We start from the raw sequence: 26592 nt of genomic DNA on the forward strand, positions 1-26592 counted from the left end.
CAGGTCGTGAGATAGCTGGAACTCTGCCAGGGTGCACGCCCACTAGTCCAGCCAGGATGTCACATTGTCCATGTCTTGCGAGGTGTCCTCCATCATGGTGGCCACCGCTTGAGAGAAAACCACTGGTGCAGTGAGGGTTCTGTCATCTGCACTGGCCTGGTTTAACATTGCAACGGCCTCTTCCAACGAGCTGGGACCTGCATGACGTCCGTCTGAAATATAGAATTTCTTCTGGGTCCTCAGTCCCAGCAGGAGCTTGAAGGAGCCTTGGGCTCTTAGGGAGCTCTTAGGTCCCTCAACGTATTTATCGACGTGCTCCATGCCTAGTGCCACGTCCGGTGCTAGCGGTAGGGCCAAGGATGGTTTCTGCTGGCCGGGGTTATCCACCATCCTCCCCAAATCTGAAAGCCAAGCCTGCTCTGACGACGGTTTAGGCTCGTCTAATCTGTGGTGGTGGCGGACCAGAGCCAGGACTTTTCTATACGAGGACAATTCGCCGGGGGAACACTCGCCCGTGTCTAACAAGCCCTCTACAACTTGATCCTCCGTGTCGGCTGCATCCGTGGGAGTGGCTGTATCCCTCACTTCTGGCTGGTCCGATAGAGCGGCTGCCTCCATTACGGATGGAGCCGCAGGGACGGAGGTAGCCGTCATGGGTCTACCCCCTCCCGGGGAAATCCGTGGGGTGTAGGTACCCTGATATGCCAGCGGCTGCCTCCGATGCTTGGATGGGGCTGGCGTGGCAACGGGTATGGATGCCATGCTGCCAAGACAAGCCAGTGGGGGACTCCGCTGGACGGATGGAGCCAGTAACTTGCCGGGCAAAGGCAAGGTAAAGTTTACGTGTGCCAACGGCTGCATCCGACTGGGGAAAGGCGCGGGGGCGGCTCCAGCGGCCACTGAGGCAGGCACTGGAACGGCAAGAGCCCTGTTCGACCAGCTAGGGGGGAAAGCCACTTTGCCTCCGTCACGGATGGAGCCGCCGGGACGGAGGTAGCCGTCATGGGTCTACCCCCTCCCGGGGAAATCCGTGGGGTGTAGGTACCCTGATATGCCAGCGGCTGCCTCCGATGCTTGGATGGGGCTGGCGTGGCAACGGGTATGGATGCCATGCTGCTGGGCCGAGCCAGCGGCTGCCTCCACTGGACGGATGGAGCCGGTGACTTGCCGGGCAAAGGCAAGGTAAGTTTGCATCTGCCAACGGCTGCATCCGACGGGCGGACGGAGCCGAAGAGACACTGGGCAAGGGTGCGGGGGCGGCTCCAGCGGCCAGTGAGGCAGGCACTGGAGCGGCAAGAGCCCTGTTCGACCCGCTAGGGGAGGAGAGCCACTTTAGCCCACTTCCTCTTCTCTCTTCATCCTTGAAACCTTGGCCTTCTTCCTCGAAGGGCCTGCGTACGAGATCGACTTCTTCCTTCTAGCCCGCTTCCGCTTCCTTCTCGTCTCTCGGTTGTTGAAGTCCTCCGAAGAAGATGAACTGTAAGACGAAGAATACTCCGAGAAGGAAGAGGAAGTATAGGAGCTAGCTGAGTCCTCCGAATCTTCTGCCAACAACCTAGGGGCTTGTAATTGTGCTACCGGTGTGACGGGTTGCATGAAGTCCGACGGGAGCGCTGCTGAAGGCGCCAGGGACGTGCGTAGAGCCTTCCGGGAGGCGAACCAGCCCGAAAACTCTTCCCCCTGACGCAAAGGTGACTTGAAGGGCGTCCTAGGTGCCGTCCACACAATGGAGGCTGGGTCTGAAGAGCCTGTGGCCTGCCTTTCTTTGTCAAGCACACCCCCGGAAACCGCAGAACCTGTAAAGCACTGCCACGATGGAAGGGAAGGAGCCGTTCCTGACCTCCCCCACACCGGGTCTACCCTCGAGACAGGTCCTGCGGGCACCAGAACCTCGTCTACAGCACACACTTCCGCCACACTAGCAGACTCCCCACATGTCTGCGTAGACACAATACAATCAATATCATCGACATCAGACTCATGGGCAACGGCAATGGGCCATTTCCCCGCAATGGACTTACCTTGTCCCCTACTCTGAGTAGGGGAAGGGGAAGGAGAACCTCTCTCCTTCCCCTACTCTGAGTAGGGGAAGGGGAAGGAGAACCTCTCTCCTTCCCCTACTCTGAGTAGGGGAAGGGGAAGGAGAACCTCTCTCCGACGGAGCTGAAGGCGACATCAAGGGCGAGGAGACGCCTAGCTTCTTAGGCGACTTCTTCTTTTCATTGCGTACAAGGCCCACTGTTGTACAGGCCAGGACGCACACTCCGAACGTGTGCGGATCTACATCGGGCTTAGAGAGCCACGCTCCGCAAGACTTACCAGCCTTAGGCCCGGGACAGCGAAGCTGGGATTCCATAAGGAAAGCACTAAAACACCAAACAACACAAGTAACACAGGGAAAGGATGTGAATGGTAAGGCACAAAGGGATGGGGAAGCGCAAAGGAAACACGTAACACAAAGGCGGGTCGGACGGGATGTGAGAGAGCGGCGAGATATCTACGCCGCGACCAGATGCTTACTGGCGAGTCAGAACTAGCAGCACACACTCGTGTGCTGATCCAGGGTCGCCTCAGGGCGAGTATCCATCCACCACAGGGCGACCCAACAAAGGAAACGGAGATAGGGGGAACTACGCAAAATTCTTAGTCGGATAGGGAGGAGATCCCAGATACTCCTAAGAAAGTAGTTCGAGGTAAGTACTCCGTGTTGGAACAAACACACATTAAACAATCTCACCAGCCATAAATAATAATAATTATTGCATTCTGTAGCTGCATACCCTGTTAAGAGCCCTTAGGCAATTTAGATTCAAGATTTCCAATTAGTGTTTACCTGGCTAGTAACAATAATCCTTGGAGAAAAAAAGAAAAAAAGCTTACTTGCTGGCGTTGTTTTATCGCTGACTAGTTTTAAGGTTGGGGACATTAAAGAAGAGCTGAAGCCCATTGGAGTGGCAGATGTCATTTCTGTCTCCAGCTGATCCGAGAAGTTGACATCCTGGCAAGAGGGCATGTCCTGGTTCCCATTCTGGAAGTTACGCCAGATGGGGGAATTGCCCTTCCACGCAAGGGAATCCAAGATCTGTTCCTCAACCTGTTTAAGGAAATGTTACAATTTAAGAAAGTTGCCACAAAAAAAAAAAAAAAAAAAAAAAAAAAAACGATCATTAGCTTACCATCTAATTTAATACATCTGAAGCAAATTTCTTTTCAACTGCTTACAAAGATTTCAGTTATTTTCATAAACTACCCCTGATATTCATTAACACAGATACCAATTCTAAAAACAATTAGACAAACCAAACATACTTCAATGCTGATAAGGAAAGCTATACACAAATACTCACCCCCTTCAAATGTTTCACAAGCTCTCGAGACAGCTGGTTGTCAGATTGTTTTTCAGACCGGATGACAGGCTCAATAACCCTGATGAAATAGTAAGGTTCAACATTTCCTACCTTAAAAAAAGAAAAAAAATAGACTAAATCACCAATGTAGTAAATAAACAGAAATAAAAAACTAAACATGAGAAAAAAATATAAGTTAAGACAATTACTGTAGTAGAAAAACTATGAAGATAATTTTTTTTTCTAATATAACTAAGCATCCTATACAAAGCAAACCTATGTGACATCAGTCTCACATGCTTGGCTCATAAGTAAGGGCAGTATTGAAAATATGAAATGTTACCAAAAGAGCTCTTGGCTTAATCACAAGCTTAAATGCAGTTATTTCTAATAGTTATGCCTTCTCCACCATAAGTCTCAATACTACACAGTATTCTAAAGTTTTATTCCTCGTCAGGCAGTTGAATCAGTAGAACTTAAGTTTAAACTTTTAGAGAATAATTTTATATTGAACAGGCTGACAAGTCTATGGTTTATACAGTATATGACATCTATTCTATAATAATTGCTCATCACTTCTTTCGTAGCTTATTCGTTTACTTCCCTCACTGGGCTATTTTATCCTGTTGGAACCCTTGGGCATATGGCACCCTGCTTTCCAAATAGGGTTGTAGCTTAGCTAGTAATAACAATACCTTTTTTTTTCGAGTAGGCCACATAACTGAATACCACAATTTAAAGGCACAAAAAGACAGCCTTACCTGCAACGACCAAGGAAACCGTCTTGGGTCATTGTACGATTTCAAAACTATTTCAAGGCAGCATGTAAAGAGGGTCTTGTGAAACAAGTCTTCCATAAGAATTGCCTGAAAGAGAGAAATAAAATGCTGACAAAATATACATATATATTACAGTATAAACTAAAATATTGTACAGAATGTCCTCAACTTACAAACTTCATAGGGTCCAAGAAGCTGGCTGCAAATCAAATTGTTTTCAAGTGAAATTTTGTTAAATTTTGGTCTAGGACTGACTTCACCTAACTCAAAAACAATTTTCAGCTGCAAAATCCAACCAGTAGTCCTGTTTCATATTGTAAATATCATTTTGCTTCCAGAATTAAATCATATACAGTAATAGTTTCGTTACCGTACTTCATTATGAACTATAGCTACAATACCTTTGACTTAGCCCTTTACTTGAATTTGTTAGTATTTCCAAATGTTTGTAAATTGAAGACCTTACCAACCTAACAATAAACTTCACACAAGATCAACTGTAAAGGTATGAATAGAGAAATTACCGTAAAGTCCACACCGCGTTTCCTTTCGTCAACCAGAATGTGTTCGAGAAACGTGTAGTACAGCATCTGGCCCATCTGAAGCCTCATTTTGGCAAAGTCCATGCTGGGACCCGTGTAATCTTCTGTTGCCTGGGTATACAGCCTGCAGAATTCCTCGCTCATTTCCGTAACCAGCTCTGTGATCTTTTCCTCTGGGTTGACCTTACAGCTCCTGTAAATTCACAAGGCCTTCTCAAATCTTATCCATATTTCACTTCACACATCTAGTTGCATAGGAGAGGCTACTAAGGATGTCAAAAACAGCTACATTAATCCAAAATATGCAACTACAGTAATGTAAATAAATTCAGATAACATCCAACCCACCTGAAAATATCTCTTAACACCTCACTAGCATTATTTTTACGGCCTGAGATCAATGTATAAAGCTTCTGAAGCCCGGACGTGACAACGGTTAACGGCGTGGTACCAATATTCGGACGGTCAATCGTGTATCGCCTGCCAGTGATGGGGGTCTGCGGCACCAGGTGCTGATCTCCATCAAAAGACTGGAAAAAAGATGATCATCAGTCGTATAAAAAAAAAAAAAAAAAAAAAAAAAAATTAATTACGGAAATACAAGATACCAAAGATTAAATTTCTCAACCTAGAGTACTCTGCTGAACATAGCATACACGAACATTTTCAAAATCCTACAAACCACTGCTTACCTGGCTAGGTAAGCTAAATTTCTATTTGTCAAAACTTTGTAGCAGGCACTTAGTCTAAGCTTGTGAGTTTTTCAAAAACTACTTTGAAAGTAACAACAGAAAAAATACATAACATACCTGGCCTAAGTTTCGTCTTGCCTGGCGCACAGAAGGATTGTCAATAGGCGAGCTATTAAAGGACGCTGAAGCTGAGGGGGGCGACGAACCAGCGACTGCCTTCACGACATCGTCCTCGTTCAGAAACATTCTCTCGTCAAACTCGCCATAACTCAGCAAATACTCTTCGTACGCATTTTTTACTTCTTTGACATTATGGTCAAAGTTAGATTGTTCCAACAAGCCCGTACCTTCATTGCCACCCTTTAGAACCTAAATATTATGCAAGAAAATCTTTTAATTGGTGACTAACTATAGTAAAATGTATGAAGTGTATCATAAGTAATACACACAAAAATAAAGGTTTTAAAATAAATCATGAATACATAATACATAACCTATATAGGAGAGTAGTACTACAATCAATTTACCTTGGCTACCTACAGTCAAAAATCAATTTCTTACCTTCTTATCTATTAGGTCTCTGATGTGCTTGTTCCAGTAGTACTCTCGGACCACTTTCGTTTCTACTAGAACGCCTTCGAATTTGTCGCACAGGTAATCCATTATTGATACGGGCCACGACGTCAGTTCACTCACAAAATTCTCAGCATTAACTAGACTAGCAGGTAAACCTAAATAGAATAAGATACAGACCATAAAAATCTATTATGGTGAAACTGTGGTTGAGACCATATACACACAATGTAAAGTGAGCAAAGATTTTGATTATGGGTTTGTTGATTTGGGCTATTAAGCACCAAAGTTTGTCTAGGGTAAAATCTTATAGCCAACACCTAAGAAGAAGAAGAAGAAGAAGAAGAAGAAGAAAAAGAAGAAGAAGAAAAAGAAAAAAAAAAGAAAAAGAAAAAGAAAAAGAAAAAGAAAAAGAAGAAGAAAAAGAAGAAAAAGAAAAAGAAGAAAAAGAAGAAAAAGAAGAAGAAAAAGAAAAAGAAGAAGAAAAAGAAGAAAAAGAAGAAGAAAAAGAAGAAAAAGAAAAAAAAGAAGAAGAAAAAGAAGAAGAAGAAGAAGAAAAAGAAGAAGAAGAAGAAAAAGAAGAAGAAGAAAAAGAAGAAGAAAAAGAAAAAGAAAAAGAAAAAGAAGAAGTATATAACGCAAGTTCAGCTAGGGGCCAAAATGAAACTGTAAAAACCAGCAAGTAATGCTCATGGTATTGAGCCAACTTTGGCCATATGAAATACTACTGATAACTACTGTTATATGACCAATTACAATCAGATTACTCTAGATACAATACCATTTCTTGCAAGAAATAAAATTAAAAAATAAAGTATTTAACCAACCACCCCACAAATCAATAATTGACAAGATGTCTTTCCAAACTGGCTAGAAATCAATTTCCAACTTCAACAACTCACCGGGACAGTTTAGATTTAAGAGATCTTTCCTATTAGATAGCACCACATTGTTGAATATAAGGTCAACCGATGCTAGGAGTAATGAGTAACAGCTGACAAGATCTTGTGGTATGCTTGGATATTTTCCTGAAAGAAAAAATATATTTTAGTTGGTTGCTGTCAGGAATTCAGTATATAGCATATATAGTAATTCATAATAAATGGTAAGATTTAAAGCATTTTTTTATTAAAATATGTAGATTAACAATTTTATTAAAATCAAAGTAACACAACAGCATCATAATCATTGTACTGAAAGAAAATAGCAAGCAATACATAGGGACATAGTCGGCTTCCCATTTCCCAGCAATTACCTTTAATTAATATATATAAAGTCCAACAAAAATGAAACAGTTCAGTGGCATTGCACGGAGGACGTCTCTGCTTTCGCGACCTAGGGGGACGTGGAGGATCATCGGCTGGGTCCTTGAACAAATCCAGGAAGATGGGCTTGTACTTCTTGAAGATATTGTTGGAAACTGCAAAATTCCTTTCCAGTAGGTCAACTCTACGACAAAAGCCCTCGTCAAAGTGGGACATTGCCAACCAAGCCTTCATTTTTTTGATAAATTCTGTCAAGCTGTAAAAAATGCAAAGATAACTTAAAATGCAATCAGAAAAGACAAGTTTTATTTGACATTTGACTAAGCAAGAACTTTACCTCTAACTTTCTTTATCATGTATGATTCAAACATGAATTCTAATCTGACTCTTCAGGGTCTCCATATCCTGGATTCACCCCAAAATACTGAATTTGAATCACTCACAAGTGTGTTTACTAATTATCTCCAGATGTACCAAACTTATGCTCTCGAAAGTGAGCAAAACCTGTGCCCAAAGAGAACAAATACCAGAGAAAGGTGAACTAGATTCTCTCTCCCTCAAAAAATAAAAAGGAAAATAAGAGAGGAGAGAGAGACAAAGGCCATCTTATCCCAAAGTTTGTATGCTGATTGATTTTGGAGCAAGCCAAAGTGATAATAACAGACTACACAGATGCCTTCGCACCTACATGAAGAATGTATAGGGCATTATATGGGAGTCTCTTCCATGTGTGAATTCTTCCTACATGCATATAAAAGTTTGGAATCATGGCCAACCATGTAAGAGAGAGGGGGAAACTATTATACAAAATAAAATCATACATGATTGATTGCTCAAGTATGACAAGCTCATAAGGCATGATTATAATACAAGATAAGATTTGCTTCAATATCTAAACTAGAGTTTATTACATAGGAGGGGGGACCCAATAGTCCAGTCTTATAATTCTTTGGAATCAATATGAAAAGCCATCTAGCTGCATTCTGACATTTAAAAAGAAAAAAAGTTTATGAATTCATGTTAAAAAAATTATCCTTTAACTTACTGTAACTTCCTAACAATAATCAGAAACGCAAGGCTACAACTTGAAATGTAGGTTCTTAATATCTTTAATAGGTTTATCCAAGAAGTGTGAGATACAACAGAAGTGATTTCATCGAGACGACAGACGAGGGCTGACTATTGTGTCATGTAAACAAAATGTAATGGGGGTGCAATTACTGAATTAATATTGCAACATTATATTACTGAAACTACAGGGATTAACCTGATGCAGTGGTAGGGGAACAAGGGTAAATTACCCCATTTAGAAATTTTGGGGGGTAATGGGTGTGGAAGTGCTAAGTGATGGAAAAACTTGGGAAATAGAATGCATCAAGTAGCCCAGGATCTTTAAAACTATGGAAAAGGAGAAATATCAGTATTGACGTTGTTTGATATCAAATGCTAGCACTTCCTCTATATATTATATTTAGGGCATCTATCTTATGGTACATCACTAGGCATTAGTCGTAAAGAATTTGGAACCGGAAGTGGAAACTGTTGAATGATGTAATTAAGATGGTCAATATTATGAAAGGGCATGTACTAAAAATAAGGCTGTTGTACGATTCATGTGAGAATGAAGAATCTGAATATTCAACCCTTCTTTTCCAAGTGGTAGTGAGATGGCTTTTACATAGTACATGGAAATGTCCTGGATAGTGTGTGGTCTCTTATAACTAAACTTGAAATGTTTCTTAGTTCAGAAAATCAACCTGGCTAGCTCTTCTTGCATACTTGGCTGACATTTTTCAGCATATAAATTGTAGTTAAAGAAAATTCATCTCATCTTAGCAAGGGAAAATCTTTAAGTATTTGTATCAAAGTTTTAGCATTAAGCAAATGCCAATAATATTGCTGCCTTTTCAAACGCAGTAGTTTTTGGAAGATTTTAAAAGACTGCATGCACTTTGTGACATGAAAAAGTTGGTCATGAGGCACCTGACCAAGCTTAGGAATAGGTTCTGTGACTACTTTCCAGAGCTTGTTAACATACTGTCAGCTGGGCTGTAGATCCCTTCAAATGTGAACTGACTGCTTTGCCTGAAGAGCCTGAAGGATTGGCAGATGACCTTAATTTTTTGCAATGAAACTAGAATGGAATTTGAGGCTAAGAATGACCTCTCAAGTTTTTAGATGTCAAAAGCTGCAAAGCTTATAAAACTGCTCATTTATAAGCAACTAAAATGCAGCTACCTTTCGCTACATCCTATTTTTGAAAACGAGGTTTTTCTACCCTTGTAAATCTAAGAATAAAATACAGAAACCAGTTGTATCCTGAGACAGCATCCATGATACAGAGACAAAAATCCCTGATATTAAGAAAGTATTATCAAAGATGAAACTGTATCCCTTTCCCAAAGCCTGAGGGAGCAGATATGAAATGAAATATTAAAGTTGTCGATAATATTTTAATTAATTTTATTCATGTGCCATTCTTAGGCCAGAAAGGGTAAAAAAAATCCCCATAACTGTGGTTTCAATAACTTTCTTATTTTGTTTTAGTATAAATTTCAAATACACAAGTCAATAATTTTGCTGGGCTGTGTAATGCTAAAAAGAGTGCATTTAATTTCTGTTTATAAATATATAATTTCCTACGATTTTTATCTTGTGTACTATTTCCATGACAAAAATATAGACAGATTTCTTAATGATCGATGAAATAAACTAGTAAAACATTATAACAACAAACATTTTGTATGCATTTATTATCCATGAATTCTATAATTAAATTGAAATGTCCCCAAATTACGTTAAAGTCAGGGAAAAATTAATTCAACTACAAAATCTTTAGGGGTAACGCCAAAAAAATTTACCCGACCCAATCTAATGACATGAAAAATGTGAAAGAATAGTTGAAAATACACTAACTGATACAAATAATAATACTGATACATGTCATATGTACATTTACACGCACCTACGCCTCCCTTCCCCTCGCACTCATGGTGCATTCTTGAACAGACTCCTTTTCCATGTCTTTGGGAACGATATGGGTTCACTGGAGGAATACTGACCATGGACTCCATTTCCAGGTTCTGGCAAGGATCACAGGAACAGAGAAAAGGAAGTCAGCATTAGTGGGTACCACTTGGTGAAGAAAACGGCGATTAAGCCACCGCAAACGAACGTTAGCGAGACTGAAAAGAGAAACTTTTGACTTTCTGTGACCCATGACGATGTCCCAACGATGAGAGGTAGAGTCTTGAAACCGAACTTGCTGTCCGACACTACATGCTGGTCATACTGGGATTTCATCTGGTTACAGTTGGCGGCAGCCCAGCACTCAAAGTCTTGACCAGCCACTCCCTAGAGAAATCTCTTGGATGGGCAGGGATACATGATCTGAGAGGTCACCCATTCAGAATCTAGGCAGCAGTCTCTCCTGTAAAATTAAGAGAATTCTGAGCTCTCACTGCATCACACATATCCTGGAGTTCATGACCTAACAATATGGAGATGAGCAGTGAAAGAAGTACCAGAGATCTCATCCTCCTGTTTGGGGTAACTGGAACACAGAGAAACTTTCCTGTATACCACACAGTTGTAAAGATGTACACCAAGATCTGCTTGAGGTGCTGGAGACCGGAGTTCTTAATGGCATCCAGCATATAACTATTTAGAATAGACAAGTAAAGTGCTTCGGGATGACTACACAACCTTCAATTTGATATTTCTAAGACAATGCTTCACCATGGTCCGACTTCAGACAAAAGTTCTCTTGGGACTCGTCAGGGAACGCAGAGGTTGGGCTGCAAAGGCGTAAACCCTGCCGACTGGTTGATCTATCCCATAATTGATCTTTGATATGTCAGGTTAGCAGGGGTTGGGAAAACCTTGATAGTACTGACTTTCTGCTGATCAGCTGAGATGACATCTTCCAAGAGCTTGTACCCACAGATGTTCACGAAGGGCACAGTGACTAAAAAATTATCCTTGCGTGTGATATCAGGATCCCGCCCATTTTTCGAGGGTTAAAGAATCAAGGGATTTCTCTCATTGTCCTGGGACAACCCATTAGAAATTGAATGGTCTTCCTTTTAGTGATAGAAGCTGCTGATGATTATCTTGTTAATAATGACGTGACACAATGATGTTTGTGTGTATGTGAGAGACTCGCTCACTTTTAATAGCCAAATTAATAATTAAAAATTTCATATTTGTCTAGTAGTTAATTACTAATTTGAAAATCACTACAAATTTCATAATAAATATTACCTAAAAACCATGCACTTAAGTTCCTGATATAAAATTGTTTTTCATTCTGTTATATTATCAACTCCAAAAAATACTGGATAATTACTAAGTTGTAAATCATTAGAAATTTTGTACTAAATATTACCTACAGACAGTACCCTTCATTTTACTTTTACTGATATAACATTGTTTATCCTTTTATATTATCAACTGCAAAAAAAAAATAAATCAAGTACTAAATTGAAATTCATTACAGGTGTCATACTGAATAATACTTACACACAGTGCACTTAAATTAATTGTTTTTCATTTCAATATATTATCAACTGCAAAAATGACATTCCGTTTAGTTTATCATCCGAGCTTTCTTCACTCCATCCACCCACCCAAACCAAGGCCTTCCTCTTGTACTTCTTCCATCAACTCTTGCATTCATCACCTTTAGCAGACAGCAACCTTTCATTCTCTCAGTACGGTCAAACCACCTTAACACATTCACATCCACTCTAGCAGCTAAATCATTTCTTACACCCATTCTCAACCATACTACTTCGTTACTAACCCTATCTCAACGAGATACATCAGCCATAATCCTCATACACTTCATCCCAAACATATTCAATTTCTGTCCCTCAGTCACTTTCATTCCCCACAGCTCCGATCCATACATCACAGTTGGTACAATCACTGCCTTATACAGAACTCTCTTTACATGCACGCCTAACCCTCTATTCATTATCACTCCCTTCACTGGTCCCAACACTTAGCATCCTTCATTCACTCTCACGCACATCTGCTTCCACTCCACCATTTACTGTAACAACAGACCCCAAGTACTTAAAACTGATCTACTTCCTTAAGTAACTCTCCATTCAACATAACATTCAACCTCGCACCATCCTACCTTCTTGTGCATCTCATAACCTTACTCTTACCCACGTTTCCTTCTCTCGCATACCCTTCTAAACTCTGTCACTAATAGATCAAGCTTCTCTTCCAAGTCTGCAATCAGTACAATATCATCCACAAACGACAACTGATTTACCTACCATTCACGATCACTCTCGTCTATCAGTTTCAATCCTCAACTAAGCACTCGAGCATTCACCTCTCTCACCACTCCATCAACAAACAAACTGAGCAACCATGGCAACATTACACATCCCTGTCTCAGCCCAACACTCACTGGAAACTACTTGCTCACTTCATTTCTTATCTTAACACATGCCTTGCTACATACGTAGAGACTCTTCACTACTTGCAACAACCTTCCACCAATTTCATCACATCACATTCCACACTGGTTCCCTATCAACTATCATACTCTTTCTCTTGATCCATAAACACACCATAAACCTTTTTTCCTTTTGCTAAATATTTCTCGCATTGTAGGAAATATAAGGCTCCACACAGTAAGTGCTTAAATAACAGTTGTAAAGATTTCATTTGCCTACAATTTTGAAAAGGATAATATAGGTACCTTATGTATAATAATAATCAATAGATACAGTATTTTGTATTTTTTTTGTATTCTTTGCTATTGCTGATTTATGTAATAATAATCAGTAGATATTTTGTACACTCAAACCTCTCAATACGAAAGAATCTGCTTACGCAATTTTCACTCTGCGAAACGAGATGAAGAATTTTATGACTCACATCACGAAAAATGTTTCGGACAACGAAAGGAGGTATGGTGCAAGAGCCCCACCGTGTCCGAGACTGATTTCAAAATTCTTGCGCCGCCAGCCTGTAACTTGTTACCATCCTCCCGAGCTACCATTGGTTATCTCCCTACTCTGATCCTGCTCTCCTATTGGTCAGCATCTACTGAACTGTATCCCATCATGCATCTATGCATAGGCGTTCCAATGTCTTTTCGTTTCGGCAGCGCCATTGTACCCATTAAATTAGTGTTTGTGATTTCGCTTTCATAATAATTGTACAGTACTGTATCGTGTGATATTATGTTACATTATTAGCCATGGGTCCCAAGAAGTTCACTGATGTCAAAGAAAAGAAGAGGATGATGCTTTTCAAGGAGATGAAGATGGAAATAATAAAAATACGAGGCTGGCATGCGGTTAAGTGTGATCGTGAAGGAATATGGCCGAATTCCGTCTACGATAGGAACGATCCTGAAGCAGATGGAAGCTATCAAAGCAAATACACCTTCTAAGGGCATGACTGTTTGGACGATTATTTCAAAAAGAGGCCTTCGATAGAAGCAAACCAAGCGACAGCTAAAAAACGTAACGTAATTAAATTCAGAAAATAGAAAAGCAAAATAAAAACAAAATAAACATTAAAAAAAAAGGAAAAAGTGTTAATATTTCCTGCCATTGTTAATGTGTTTCCTAAAATTAAGTGTTAATATATTCTGTCATTTACAAATCTGTTTTGGAGTAAAGTGTTTACATTTTCGCCAATTGTTAACGTTTTCCGCCATTTTCCATCCTCCTCTATTGCTCCGCACTTTGGTCTCGGACATCGCCTCACTCCAAGGTAAGGTTCCACATTTTTGTTATGGTATATTTACTGTTTGCCCTAATTATACACTTCTTTTATAAGTTACCAATGGTCAATTTATCATTGAATGATCCAAATACAGTACAGTACTTGTCATACATTTAGTACTGTTTAGAGGAGTGTACCCTTTTTATAATCGTATAATGTGGTGTTTTTGTAGGGTCTGGTACGTATTAGGCTATTTACATATAAAAGGAGACTCACATGACGAAAAAATCACTTTACGAAAGCCACAATTGCATGTTGCGAGGCATTACTGTACCTCAAGCTCCTTGATGGACAAGTAGCAGTTGGTTGAGGGCATTGGTTACCTGAATTAAGACTGGGATGAATGAGAAAAATGTCTGGCTTTTCTTCCTTCATCTTCCCCTCTTAGGGTACGCGCCATGGATCCCCTCGCAATCTGGCTTCAACCTCTGCAGGTAATTATCACTTCCTTTGTGTAGCCTAGTATAAGTCATAAAATATTTATACTGTCCACGTCCCCATTGCTTTCAGCGAGGGAACAATGGGATACGTCTTGCCATCCGTTTTGTATTTTCAATATTTCTGATTTATGTGCTAACAATTGATAGACACTGTGTATTCTTTGATATTTTGTGTTGTGGGGTGCTGTAATAAACGTTGCCATCCTTTCTTCCCATTTCCCGCTCACTTCACCTTGTGCACTCGGCAAGATGTGAAGTTTCAAGATGGGTTCGACAATTTTGGAAGCGTAAATTGTTATTTACGTTAGTGTTTTACACATTTTAAGTCGTTAATCCCTAGAGGTGATTTGTGTTTTTGATTGCCAGTGTACGAGGGTTCTCTGAAGAAATTGTTTATTGAATTGTTCTGAAGGTACTGGGTAAGGTCACCATGTTTATTTTTCTTTACAGAACTGCTTATTCTTGTAAGATTTAAGTGATCATTGTAATAGTTTTATATTGATGTCATTTGTTAACTTTCTGTAACCATATTAACTTTAGATGCTTATACTGTATTAAGATACTGATTAGTTTTATCATTCATTTCAGTTCAAATGCAATACACCCTCTGACAAGTTTATATGGAAAACACAAAGAAAAGCTTACGAGGTGGTGTCAATTACAACCCCTACATTGAAAGGCACCCTATACACATATCTACCTAACTGTAAAAATATGATTCATACATCCCCACCTCTTCTAAAACCAGCCGGTACTTCTAAGATTGCCCTCTCTGCATTATCGTTACTCCTATCAATTAGTACTCTACCATAATTAAATATTAAATGACAAACTGTCATTCCAACTGAAAAGTCAACAGATAACAAACCCTAAGGCGTTGCGGGGTAAACAGTAATTAAGAAAAACTAAACAGAGAGTGAGATTAAAGTGCACAAGTGTAATCTCACCATCTCGTGCAGATATCTCAAGTAAAAGGGTAATGGAATACCATAGTACAGTGGCTGTGGCACTACCCTATACTTGAAAACAATGGTTATATATTTAAAAGCCAGAGTAGCATTAACAAATAGGAGTCCTAGGCAATTCATAAAAAAATAAAGATGAAATTTTATCCCAAAATCCCGGAAAAAAAGACATCCTCCCAAAATGAGAAACCTTAGTGGATACAATGAAGGAGTGTATCGTAGCCTTCATTGTGGAGAAGGCCATCTATGACCTTAGCATAATTTTGGACCCTTTAAGGGCAATATCTCCTCCCAGACAGAAGGCATTTCAAGCAGCTGCGAAGCTCATCGGATCCTCTACACTCTATGAAATGACCATGTGGCGTAATAATGGTGGTCAAATGTCTATCTTCTTCTGCCAGTTCCATTTGCCAGTAGCCGTAGACAGTGCAGGCTATGGAGAAGTAACGAGCCTCTGGGTCAACACTACGAATAGCAGTGCAGGGTGTTGGGCGGGAAAAGAAACTTGGCTGTGTAGGGTTCATTAGGTAGACAGTACAGTGATGCATACTCCTATTCAACAACAAGAGGGTGCCACTAAACTGAAGGGTCACCACCAACAGGTTTGATTCTCCCTTGGGCCACCATGGAGTTATGCTCTTTGACTTGATCATTAAAATAAAATAGAATCTGTCTTTGGGTGTGGATGGCAAAAGGCACTGCACTCTTTAGGTGGATTAACATGGAAGGACCAGCCATAGGCTTGAGAGGAGCCGTCTTCAAATATAATTGGAAGGGGCAAGGATGTAGCTTGAAATGTAGGTTCTTCATGTCTATTATGGGAACAATAGATAAATGTCAATATTGAACTATTGTTACCATACCATATTACTAAAACTTCAGTTATTAATTAATGTTAGCATATAATACGAAATTACAGGGATTAATCTAAGGACCCACAATATGTGATATAACGCTTAAAAATACATAAATTTATCCCTTAAACTCCGAAAGGCCACGATCGTGGCTTTACCGGTAGACCCCGTGAAGCCAAGATCGTGGCTCACTAATCCTGTTCAAATTCCCCGCTCTCACGTCCCCACTAGATAATTTTAGTGGCCTGGATACGTCACAACAATGCTTCCTTACCGTTGGCTATCTGATCCCACGTCATAATGTAGCAACCAATTACATTATCAGCTTTTGTTTAGGTCTTGAATGTGGTTGCTTTTGGCGGCACGTTTGCTGTTGTGTGACACGAACTCATTGGCTACATATTTTACGTAATATTTCAGATTTATATGCCAATATTTATTGATATAATTGTTTCCTCTGATTATTGAATCTTTTGTGAGTTTGGTAGTGAAGGAAAAATGTTTGGCTAAGCAATGAACAACTGGATTTCATTCAAAAGCGTTTGTTTACAAAAACGACATCCTTGCCAAAACGTTGTTATTTGTGTTGCTGTGCTGTTTGTATTGTCTATGTGAAATTGGTATTGTGAGCGTTTCTTGTGACTCAGTAGCAGTTTATACATATTACATGCCAAAGTATAATGCAGGATAACTACTTCAAAAGCAAAACCACACCAAATTTTTCTTTTTAGACTCGTTTTGACAGCTGGATGTAAATAAACGCACGTGAGTACAGGGCTCCAATGTAAACATTACTTACTGCATAGCTTTTTATTAAGTCTTAGAAGCATATTTAATTCTGTACTATTTAATTGAAAGATAATGGTTTAATTCTCTATTATCTTACGGAATATTATCTATAATCCCACACTTTCAGGGAATAAAATATATTACAGGATAAGCCGAATAGTTTCACTTAAAAATTTTGGTAACACTTTTCATGTATGGGATACAAATCATTTATGAGACCTTTTTCAATGTAATAATTGAACATACACTAATATATGAGTAACACTTTGTTTTAATTATGTTTTTGTTTGTGTCTTGTACTTATGTATGTCTTTATTAATGTAAATTAGTTTTCTCTGCTAATCTTTGGTGCTGCCTGTTTCAATTTTATATATGTGTACACATACATACACACACACTATATATATATATATATATATATATATATATATATATATATATATATATATATATATATATATATATAAAATAATTTTCATATGGGCACCTTTCCAGATTATCAAAACTGATTATTATGGATGATGAGAATGATAGGAGTTTTACCCAGAGACTGATGATGATAACAATTATGATGGCTGTGATAATAGTGAGGAAGATATTGCTACTGATGATGAAAGTAAGAATGATGATGAATCAGTTGATGAAAGTGATGATTAACCTGATAGTAATAGAAGCGATGAGGGAGACTGGATGAAGGTATTAGACAATGAAGTTGGACCACCTAACTAAGATTCACAGGCCACTGTGGACCAATCCATACACCAAAACACGATGCACAACCAATAGAATACCTGAAGCTCTTTATTGCATATAGCTTTCTTCAGAAAATTTTTGATGAAACTAATCTGTATGCAAGTCAGTGGATCCAGTCCCATACGGAGCATCTTCTGTTACTGTCATTAGCATACCCAGTTATATCCTGAGTTTTGAAACAATACTAAAATACATTCTACCAAGGTGGACGAGGTACTTCCCGCTCTACTGGGTAGAAGTAAACAATCACAACAACTGCTGCCTCAGATTCAAGCACATGAAATGTGACTGGCTTGTCATGGATTTTATCATGTTGTAGGTCTAATGGATTAAGTCCCCAAAATTGTGGTAAGATACGTTAATTTGCTTATAGTATGTATTTTTGTACTTTTTTGATATTATGCTTTTATTTGTACCTTTGATATAGCCAATGGCATCCTACAAGTTTTGTATGACATGTAGCAATAGCTTCGTTGGCATTAGCCTAAAAGTGTTTTCTTTTGTTTTCAGTTATACCCAATTAAGGGCTCATGGTTTATATAATAAAGTAACTACAAAAAGGACCATGGAATGTTATTGATACCCAATTTGAGAATCAACACCAAACGGGGCTAAAATCAACAAATAAATACAGAGCCATGTACTGTTCACAACAAGGACAGCTTCAACAAAAGAAAAGGTCTATGGTCAACTTATGGAGCAAACAAGGTCAAACAATTGTGAATGAAATATTTGCTTTCTTAGGAATTATTTTGAATATGGGGCTTATCAAGAAACCAACCCTGAGGTCTTACTGGGATTGTACAAATCCTTACCAGGCAACACCGTGGTTCTCTAACCACTTCAACAGAGGGGTTTGAAGTTTTACTCAAGTTTCTGCATTTTGCAGACAATTCAAAAATTCCACCAACCACCAGATCACCCAGCATATAAATTGTATAAAATACAACCAGTTATTGATCACTTCCAGAGAACTTTCAAGTCATTATTACCCTGAACGAAAAATATCCATTGATGAAAGTATTACTGGCTTTAGAGGTATATGCCAAACAAGCATCATGCTAGGTTTGGGATAAAGATTTGGTGTTTATGTGAGGCAAGAACTGGCTATACTTATGCTTTTGAAGCATATATGGGAACAGCTGGTATGCAAGTAAGTGATAATGGGGCCACATATGATGTTATGAGGCTTCTTGAGAAAGCAGGGTTATTTTCATCGTGGTCATAACCTAGGTCTTGATAATTACTTTCTTCACCCAAGCTATTTCAAAATCTTTGGCAGAATGGCACAACAGCAACTGGAACAGTTAGCACTAACCGTAAAGGATTGCCTATGGATTCTGTAAAAAAAAAAATGAAAAACAACATGGTTTCAGAGCATAGAAAGGGTCCTTTGTTATGTTTGGCTTACAAGGATGGCAAGAAAACACCTGTTCTTTTATCTACTTCCTCAAAAGCAGGCTATAAAACTGTAAACAGAACAGCCAAACCTGACAAAATTGTTCCACATATGGTTGATGACTACAATCATGTCATGGGTGGTGTAGACATTAAAGACACCAAGTTGTACTCGTACCTATCTGAAGGTAAGCCACTGAAATGGACTAAGGGAAACTTTTCACTGATTGAGACTGCTGTCCTCAACAGCTAAATACTGTATGCAGCTAATACATCAAGAAGCCATCCCTTAGATAGATATAAGTTCATGGTCTCCTTAGTTGAGTCACTTGTTCAGAACTAAGAGCCGGTAAAAAACATCAGGAAAAGACGCACTCTTGAACGTATACATGCAGCCTCACTCTCACCAGATCCAATAGGGAGTCCCTCCCATGTAGCATTATCTTCAGAAGATGGTCATAAAATTGTAAAGCTCCCACTGGGAAAGAAAAGGAACTGTATAGCAGGTCACCCTAAAAGGGTCCGCAGTTATTTTTGTCCAAAACGTGATGAGGGAATTTGCCCTGAGTGCTTCACAGTTTTCCACAATAAACTGAATCACTAGGCATCAACTGAAAGGGTTTGATTTACCTTATCATTTGCTACCTGTAACACTACTAGAAAATAAATACAGTATAAAGCCATTTCACAGTCACTCAAAGTTAGTTTTGAAAAAAAAAATTTACATTTTTTCTAAATCTATTTCAGTTTCAGCCTTTTATGTCATCATATTGTTTGGATTTAGGATAATTTCTGATAATGTATCAGAAAATTCAAAGCAATAGCTTTCTATTGACCTGTAACTTCATATACTTTAGAGTAGTTCTACTTTTCTGGAATTGAGATCAAAACCAAATATCAAGAATTGGTGATGGCGGCAGTATTTTACGTACGTATTTACATTACACTAAAATTTATAAGCCCAGAGTATAAGGGTTAATAAAGGTACTACACATGTGAAATGTGTCTTTTCATGTACCTACACTCCTAAAGAAATTTGTTCTTGCTTACAATAGTTTATGAAATGTCAAAAGAAAAAAAAAGCATTAATTTAAACCATTCAAAATCAGATATAATTTTTTTTTTCTGGTTATAAAATTAAGCACTGAAAATGGTTAAATACAATTATTTATCTACTGACAATCATTATTATGTAATTGAAAGCATAAGCACTGTACAGTAGTGTCTTTTAACCGAACACTGTTCCAAAGACATCTTAAAATATATTTAGGCTAAATAAGAAATATACAGCTCATGAAATTTGAAAATTAATCGAATCATAAGGATGTCAAATTACCTTTATAAATGTAAAAAAAATGAATATTAAACAGGGCTATAAATATCCATACAAATTACTAAAAAATGTTATTTTTATTAATAAAATAAATTTTTGAATATACTTACCCGATAATCATGTAGCTGTCAACTCCGTTGCCCGACAGAATTCTATGGAGGGATACGCCAGCTATCACAATACTAGAAGGGGGTGTATTTACCAGCGCCACCTGTGGCCAGGTACTCAAGTACTTCTTGTTGACACCTCCTCAATTATTCCTCGGTCCACTGGTTCTCTATGGGGAGGAAGGGAGGGTCGATTAAATCATGATTATCGGGCAAGTATATTCAAAAATTTATTTTATTAATAAAAATAACATTTTTCAATATTAAACTTACCCGATAATCATGTAGCTGATTCACACCCAGGGGGGTGGGTGAAAACCAGTGTACAAGATTAAAGGATAGCTAAGTATCCCATATTTCATATAATCAGTTATCCACAATAACAATGAAATAATAAGTACCTGGTAAGGAAGTCGACTTGAACCGTTACTCTGCCTTTAATAAGATCGTCTTCCTTACTGAGCGCAGCGTTCCTCTTGGGAGGCTGAATCAACTCAAAGGTGCTAAAGTATACAGGGCTGCAACCCATACTAAAGGACCTCATCACAACCTTTAACCTTGGCGCTTCTCAAGAAAGAATTGACCACCCGCCAAATCAACAAGGATGTGGAAGGCTTCTTAGCCGACCGTACAACCCATAAAAAGTATTCAAGAGAAAGGTTAAAAAGTTATGGGATTATGGGAATGTAGTGGCTGAGCCCTCGCCTACTACTGCATTCGTTGCTACGAATGGACCCAGGGTGTAGCAGTACTCGTAAAGAGACTGGACATCTTTGAGATAGAATGATGCGAACACTGACTTGTTTCTCCAATAGGTTGCATCCATAACACTCTGCAGAGAACGGTTCTGTTTGAAGGCCACTGAAGTAGCCACAGCTCTCACTTCATGTGTCCTTACCTTCAGCAAAGCAAGGTCTTCTTCCTTCAGATGAGAATTTGCTTCTCTAATCAGAAGCCTGATGTAGTAAGAAACTGAGTTCTTAGACATTGGTAGAGAAGGCTTCTTGATAGCACACCATAAGGCTTCTGATTGTCCTCGTAATGGTTTTGACCTTCTTAGATAGTACTTAAGAGCTCTAACTGGGCAAAGTACTCTCTCCAGTTCGTTCCCCACCATGTTGGACAGGCTTGGGATCTCTAACGACTTAGGCCAAGGACGGGAAGGAAGCTCGTTTTTAGCCAAAAAACCGAGCTGCAAGGAACATGTAGCCGTTTCAGATGTGAAACCTATGTTCCTGCTGAAGGCGTGGATCTCACTTACTCTTTTACCTGTTGGTAAGCACACGAGGAAAAGAGTTTTTAATGTGAGGTCCTTAAAAGAGGTTGATTGGAGCGGTTCAAATCCTGATGACATTAGGAACCTTAGGACCACGTCTAGATTCCAGCCTGGAGTGGACAACCGACGTTCCTTTGAGGTCTCAAAAGACCTAAGGAGGTCCTGTAGATCTTTGTTGGAGGAAAGATCCAAGCCTCTGTGGCGGAAAACCGCTGCCAACAAACTTCTGTAACCCTTGATCGTAGGAGCTGATAGGGATCTTACGTTCCTTAGATGTAACAGGAAGTCAGCAATCTGGGTTACATTGGTACTGGTTGAGGAAAACTGCATTGGCCTTGCACCAGCTTCGGAAGACTTCCCATTAAGACTGATAGACTCTGAGAGTGGATGTCGTCCTTGCTCTGGCAATCGCTCTGGCTGCCTCCTTCGAAAAGCCTCTAGCTCTTGAGAGTCTTTCGATAGTCTGAAGGCAGTCAGACGAAGAGCGTGGAGGTTGGGTGTACCTTCTTTACGTGAGGTTGACGCAGAAGGTCCACTCTAGGAGGAAGAGTCCTGGGAACGTCGACCAGCCATTGCAGTACCTCAGTGAACCATTCTCTCGCGGGTCAGAGGGGAGCAACCAACGTCAGCCGTGTCCCTTTGTGAGAGGCGAACTTCTGAAGTACCCTGTTGACAATCTTGAACGGCGGGAATGCATACAGGTTGAGATGGGACCAATCCAGCAGAAAGGCATCCACGCGAACTGCTGCTGGGTCTGGAATCGGAGAACAATACAAGAGGAGCCTCTTGGTCATCGAGGTAGCGAATAGATCTATGGTTGGCTGACCCCACAGGGCCCAAAGTCTGCTGCAAACATTCTTGTGAAGGGTCCACTCTGTGGGGAAGACCTGACCCTTCCGGCTGAGGCGATCTGCCATGACATTCATATCGCCCTGAATGAGCCTCGTTACCAGCGTGAGCTTTCGATCTTTTGACCAAATGAGGAGGTCCCTTGCGATCTCGAACAACTTCCTCGAATGAGTCCCTCCCTGCTTGGAGATGTAAGCCAAGGCTGTGGTGTAGTCGGAGTTCACCTCCACCACCTTGTTAAGCTGGAGGGACTTGAAGTTTATCAAGGCCAAATGAACTGCCAACAACTCCTTGCAATAGATGTGAAGTGTCCTTTGCTCCTGATTCCATGTTCCCGAGCATTCCTGTCCGTCCAGTGTCGCACCCCAGCCCGTGTCCGATGCGTCCGAGAAGAGACGGTGGTCGGAGGTCTGAACAGCCAAAGGTAGACCTTCCTTGAGAAGAATGCTGTTCTTCCACCACGTTAGAGTAGACCTCATCTCTTCGGAAACAGGAACTGAGCCCGTCTCTAGCGTCATGTCCTTTATCCAGTGAGCAGCTAGATGATACTGAAGGGGGCGGAGGTGGAGTCTCCCTAACTCGATGAACAGGGCCAGCGATGAAAGTGTCCCTGTTAGACTCATCCACTGCCTGACTAAGCATCGGTTCCTTCTCAGCATGCTCTGGATGCATTCTAGGGCTTGGAAGATCCTTGGGGCCGACGGACAAGTCCGAAAAGCTCGACTCTAAAGATCCATACCCAAGGAGACAATGGTCTGGGATGGAACGAGCTGAGACTCCTCAAAATTGACCAGGAGGCCCAGTTCCTTGGTCAGATCCATAGTCCATTTGAAAATCTCCAGACAGCGACGACTTGAGGGAGCTCTTAAAAGCCAGTCGTCTGACGGAGCCGGACACAAGATCATGATACTGCTGCACAGTCTGTAAACTGTCAATCATGGGCAAGCGAGGAAGTACAGTGACAACCCGAATCTGTCTAGACTGTCTGGGTCGTACAGACAACTCCTTAACGGGTTGCTGAGGTTGCCGCACTGCGTCACAACAAGTCCCTTCTGTTGGTTGTTGAACGTCTTCCCCGTGACACATTGACTCCGTAAACAAAAAATCCTCTAACAAGGACTAAGCTTGGACTGCATGTCATGCAACACAGCTCAAGGTCTATGGGAGCAGGTGTGGTAACAGACGGGATTAGCGGCTGAAGTGTAACCATTACCTTCCCTGTAAGCATGTTATGCTTAAATAAAAGTCCATAAGAGGTTATGCAGCTAAAGGCTCCCTCCAAATGACAGAGTCCTCAAGGGAATATCAGAAGGAGGGAGAAAAGAACTTTCTCATCTACAGGGACCTTATCCTAGAAAAGCTAAGTTCTCTGAGTGAGGGTTCACTGGTGCAAAGCAGCAGACTAGAAGGCAACGTTATGAAACTGCTTGACAGTCTAGTGAGTTGGCAACAACCCAAGATGTGTTGAGAAGCATGCGGTAAGGTATGCAGAGCATGATGTATGCAGAGTATGCTGTATGCAGAGCATGCTGTATGTAGAGCATGTTGTATGCAGAGCATGCTGAATGCAGAGCATGCTGTATGCAGAGCATGTTGTATGCAGAGCATGCTGAATGCAGAGCATGCTGAATGCTGAGCATGTAGTAAGCAGAGCCTGCTTGCATGGGGTTTAAACCATGGTATGCTGAACAGCAGAGTCAGAACGAGCTGGAACAACAATAGTGTGGTTTCCTCTTCAAGACTCCGATGAGGGAACACCTGAGGCTCAGTCTGCAAAGGCTGAATAAAAGACAAGCAGAAGGAAGGCGCATGGGTGGAGGAGGCTGACTCCTAGCATGAGTGGTTGAACCCAAGGGTTGCGCTTGCTGAGCGGTTGGCGGAAGCGGAGTAGCAAGTTCCAGTTCCTGTGGTGTGAGCGGAGCGCGATGAGGAAGAGGCTGCGCAGAACAAGGTAAATGTCTCGCAAGCTGAGGCTCCTGAGGCGCAAGGCTAAGGTGTTGTGGTGCTTGCCTTATGGAGGGTTGAGCTCGCTGCAGCAAGAGCTGAGGAAACTGACTCATGGACGGGAGAGGTTGTTGTACCTCAACCGAGTGTTGCATCACTGGTGGAGCAGCAAGTGGAGGCGGAGGAAGAGAGGTATAATCCTCCTGATCCCAATGTAAAGGTTGCCTTAAGAAAGGCGGAGGCTGAACACCACAGGGAACAGCAAACTCAGCACGTGTCTCAACATCGTACGCCTGGCAGGTGGAACTGCTGGCAGGTGGTACTGCGATCAGGCGGAGCGAGTGTAGGTGGAGGGAGTGTAGGCGGAGGCGGAGGAGCAACACTCTCAGCCCGACACTCACGCATCCAGTCCGAAAGCTGTGCTTGCATGGACTGTAGTAGAGTCCACAACATCATACGCCTGGCAGATGGTACTGTGATCAGGCGGAGCGAGTGTAGGAGGAGGGAGTGTAGGCGGAGGCGGAGGAGCAACACTCTCAGCCCGACACTCACTCATCAAGTCCGAAAGCTGTGCTTGCATGGACTGTAGTAGAGTCCACAACATCGTACGCCTGGCAGATGGTACTGTGATCAGGCGGAGCGAGTGTAGGAGGAGGGAGTGTAGGCGGAGGCGGAGGAGCAACACTCTCAGCCCGACACTCACTCATCAAGTCCGAAAGCTGTGCTTGCATGGACTGTAGTAGAGTTCACAACATCGTACGCCTGGCAGATGGTGCTGCGACCAGGCGGAGCAGGTGCAGGCTGGGCGAGCACAGGCGGAGCAGGTGCAGGCTGGGCGAGCACAGGTGGAGGGAGTGTAGGCGGAGGAGGAGGTGCAACACTCTCAGCCCGACACTCACGCATCAAGACCGAAAGTTGTGACTGTATGGACTGCAGTAGAGTTAACTTGGGGTCGGCAGACACTAAGTTCTGCTGAGGTAAAGCCTTAACAGCAGAGATCTGTTGTGGCAGAACCTTACTCCTCTTAGGCGGAGTGTAATCAACTGATGACTGTATTCGGGTTGTGAACTTTAACTTCGTACGTCTGGCATAGGTCTGGACTTAACGTTTAAGAAGTCTTGAGACCTGAGACCAGCGTTACTCTGCCTTTATTTTCTCCCCTAATCTCTTCTGCAGACGAGCAAAATAAGGGCTCAATCGTCTGCGGGTGGGAGTGACGGTCTCGGTAAGACACGCCCACAACCACCGAGAATACTTCTGTGCGTCGATCAAGGCCTGCTGAACCCTTATGCCCTTCGACATTGCTTCTCCCCTGGGCTTGGGAGCTTGCAAGAGGTCCCGGACTGGGAGGACGACTGGCGCGCACAAAAGTACCCTCACGCACTAATCACTTATCACTTTGATTTCTGTTTGCACTTATTTCACTGAACTCGAAACTTTAAGTGGTTTGTACCTGAAATACGCAATTCTATCCTTTCTCAAAGTTAGTAATTGCGAAAACAGAATTACAATGTAACAGAAAAATCTAATGAAAGATAATTCAGTGGTTGGAAAGAGACTAAACACTAGATCACTCTAGAAACGTTTAGTTTCTTCCCCTAAAGAGACTAGGGAGAAGAGCAAAAATCGATAATGACGTTACTCGTACGCCTGGCAGGCTTGAATGAAACGTTTATCCTCTTTCTCCCTCCGTCTCTATCTCTCTCTCTCTCTCTCTCGACTTAGAACCTGAGAGAAGAGCCCAATCATATATATCGTTAAAACATATTATTGTTAAAGGAAAAAAACTGAAAAGTTCCTTTATTAGGATCAAAACCATTAAGTTAAGAAAGAATGAACAAAACGCTAGACACGGTTACTCTTACTGCAACGTGAAACCGTGAACATTCTTTCTCTATCGTAACGATAGAGTGCAAGTAGAACGTTC

General features: G+C 41.1%; 1 protein-coding gene and 1 pseudogene across 1 annotated transcript in view; one reads left to right on the forward strand and one right to left on the reverse strand.

Annotated features, from left to right (window-relative positions):
• Positions 1 to 26592, reverse strand: part of LOC137628875 (retinoblastoma-like protein 1) — a 53916-nt gene that overhangs the window by 16309 nt on the left and 11015 nt on the right. Inside the window, 9 exon segments of the mRNA XM_068360126.1 lie at positions 2881 to 3094; positions 3348 to 3458; positions 4109 to 4213; positions 4651 to 4861; positions 5017 to 5198; positions 5478 to 5729; positions 5922 to 6091; positions 6836 to 6961; positions 7189 to 7454. Of these exon segments, the coding sequence (XP_068216227.1) occupies positions 2881 to 3094; positions 3348 to 3458; positions 4109 to 4213; positions 4651 to 4861; positions 5017 to 5198; positions 5478 to 5729; positions 5922 to 6091; positions 6836 to 6961; positions 7189 to 7454 (1637 nt within the window).
• Positions 17696 to 19760, forward strand: LOC137628258 (piggyBac transposable element-derived protein 4-like; annotated as a pseudogene).

Source organism: Palaemon carinicauda, chromosome 36 (assembly GCF_036898095.1).
Source record: "Palaemon carinicauda isolate YSFRI2023 chromosome 36, ASM3689809v2, whole genome shotgun sequence".
In the NCBI taxonomy this organism is placed as follows: domain Eukaryota; kingdom Metazoa; phylum Arthropoda; class Malacostraca; order Decapoda; family Palaemonidae; genus Palaemon; species Palaemon carinicauda.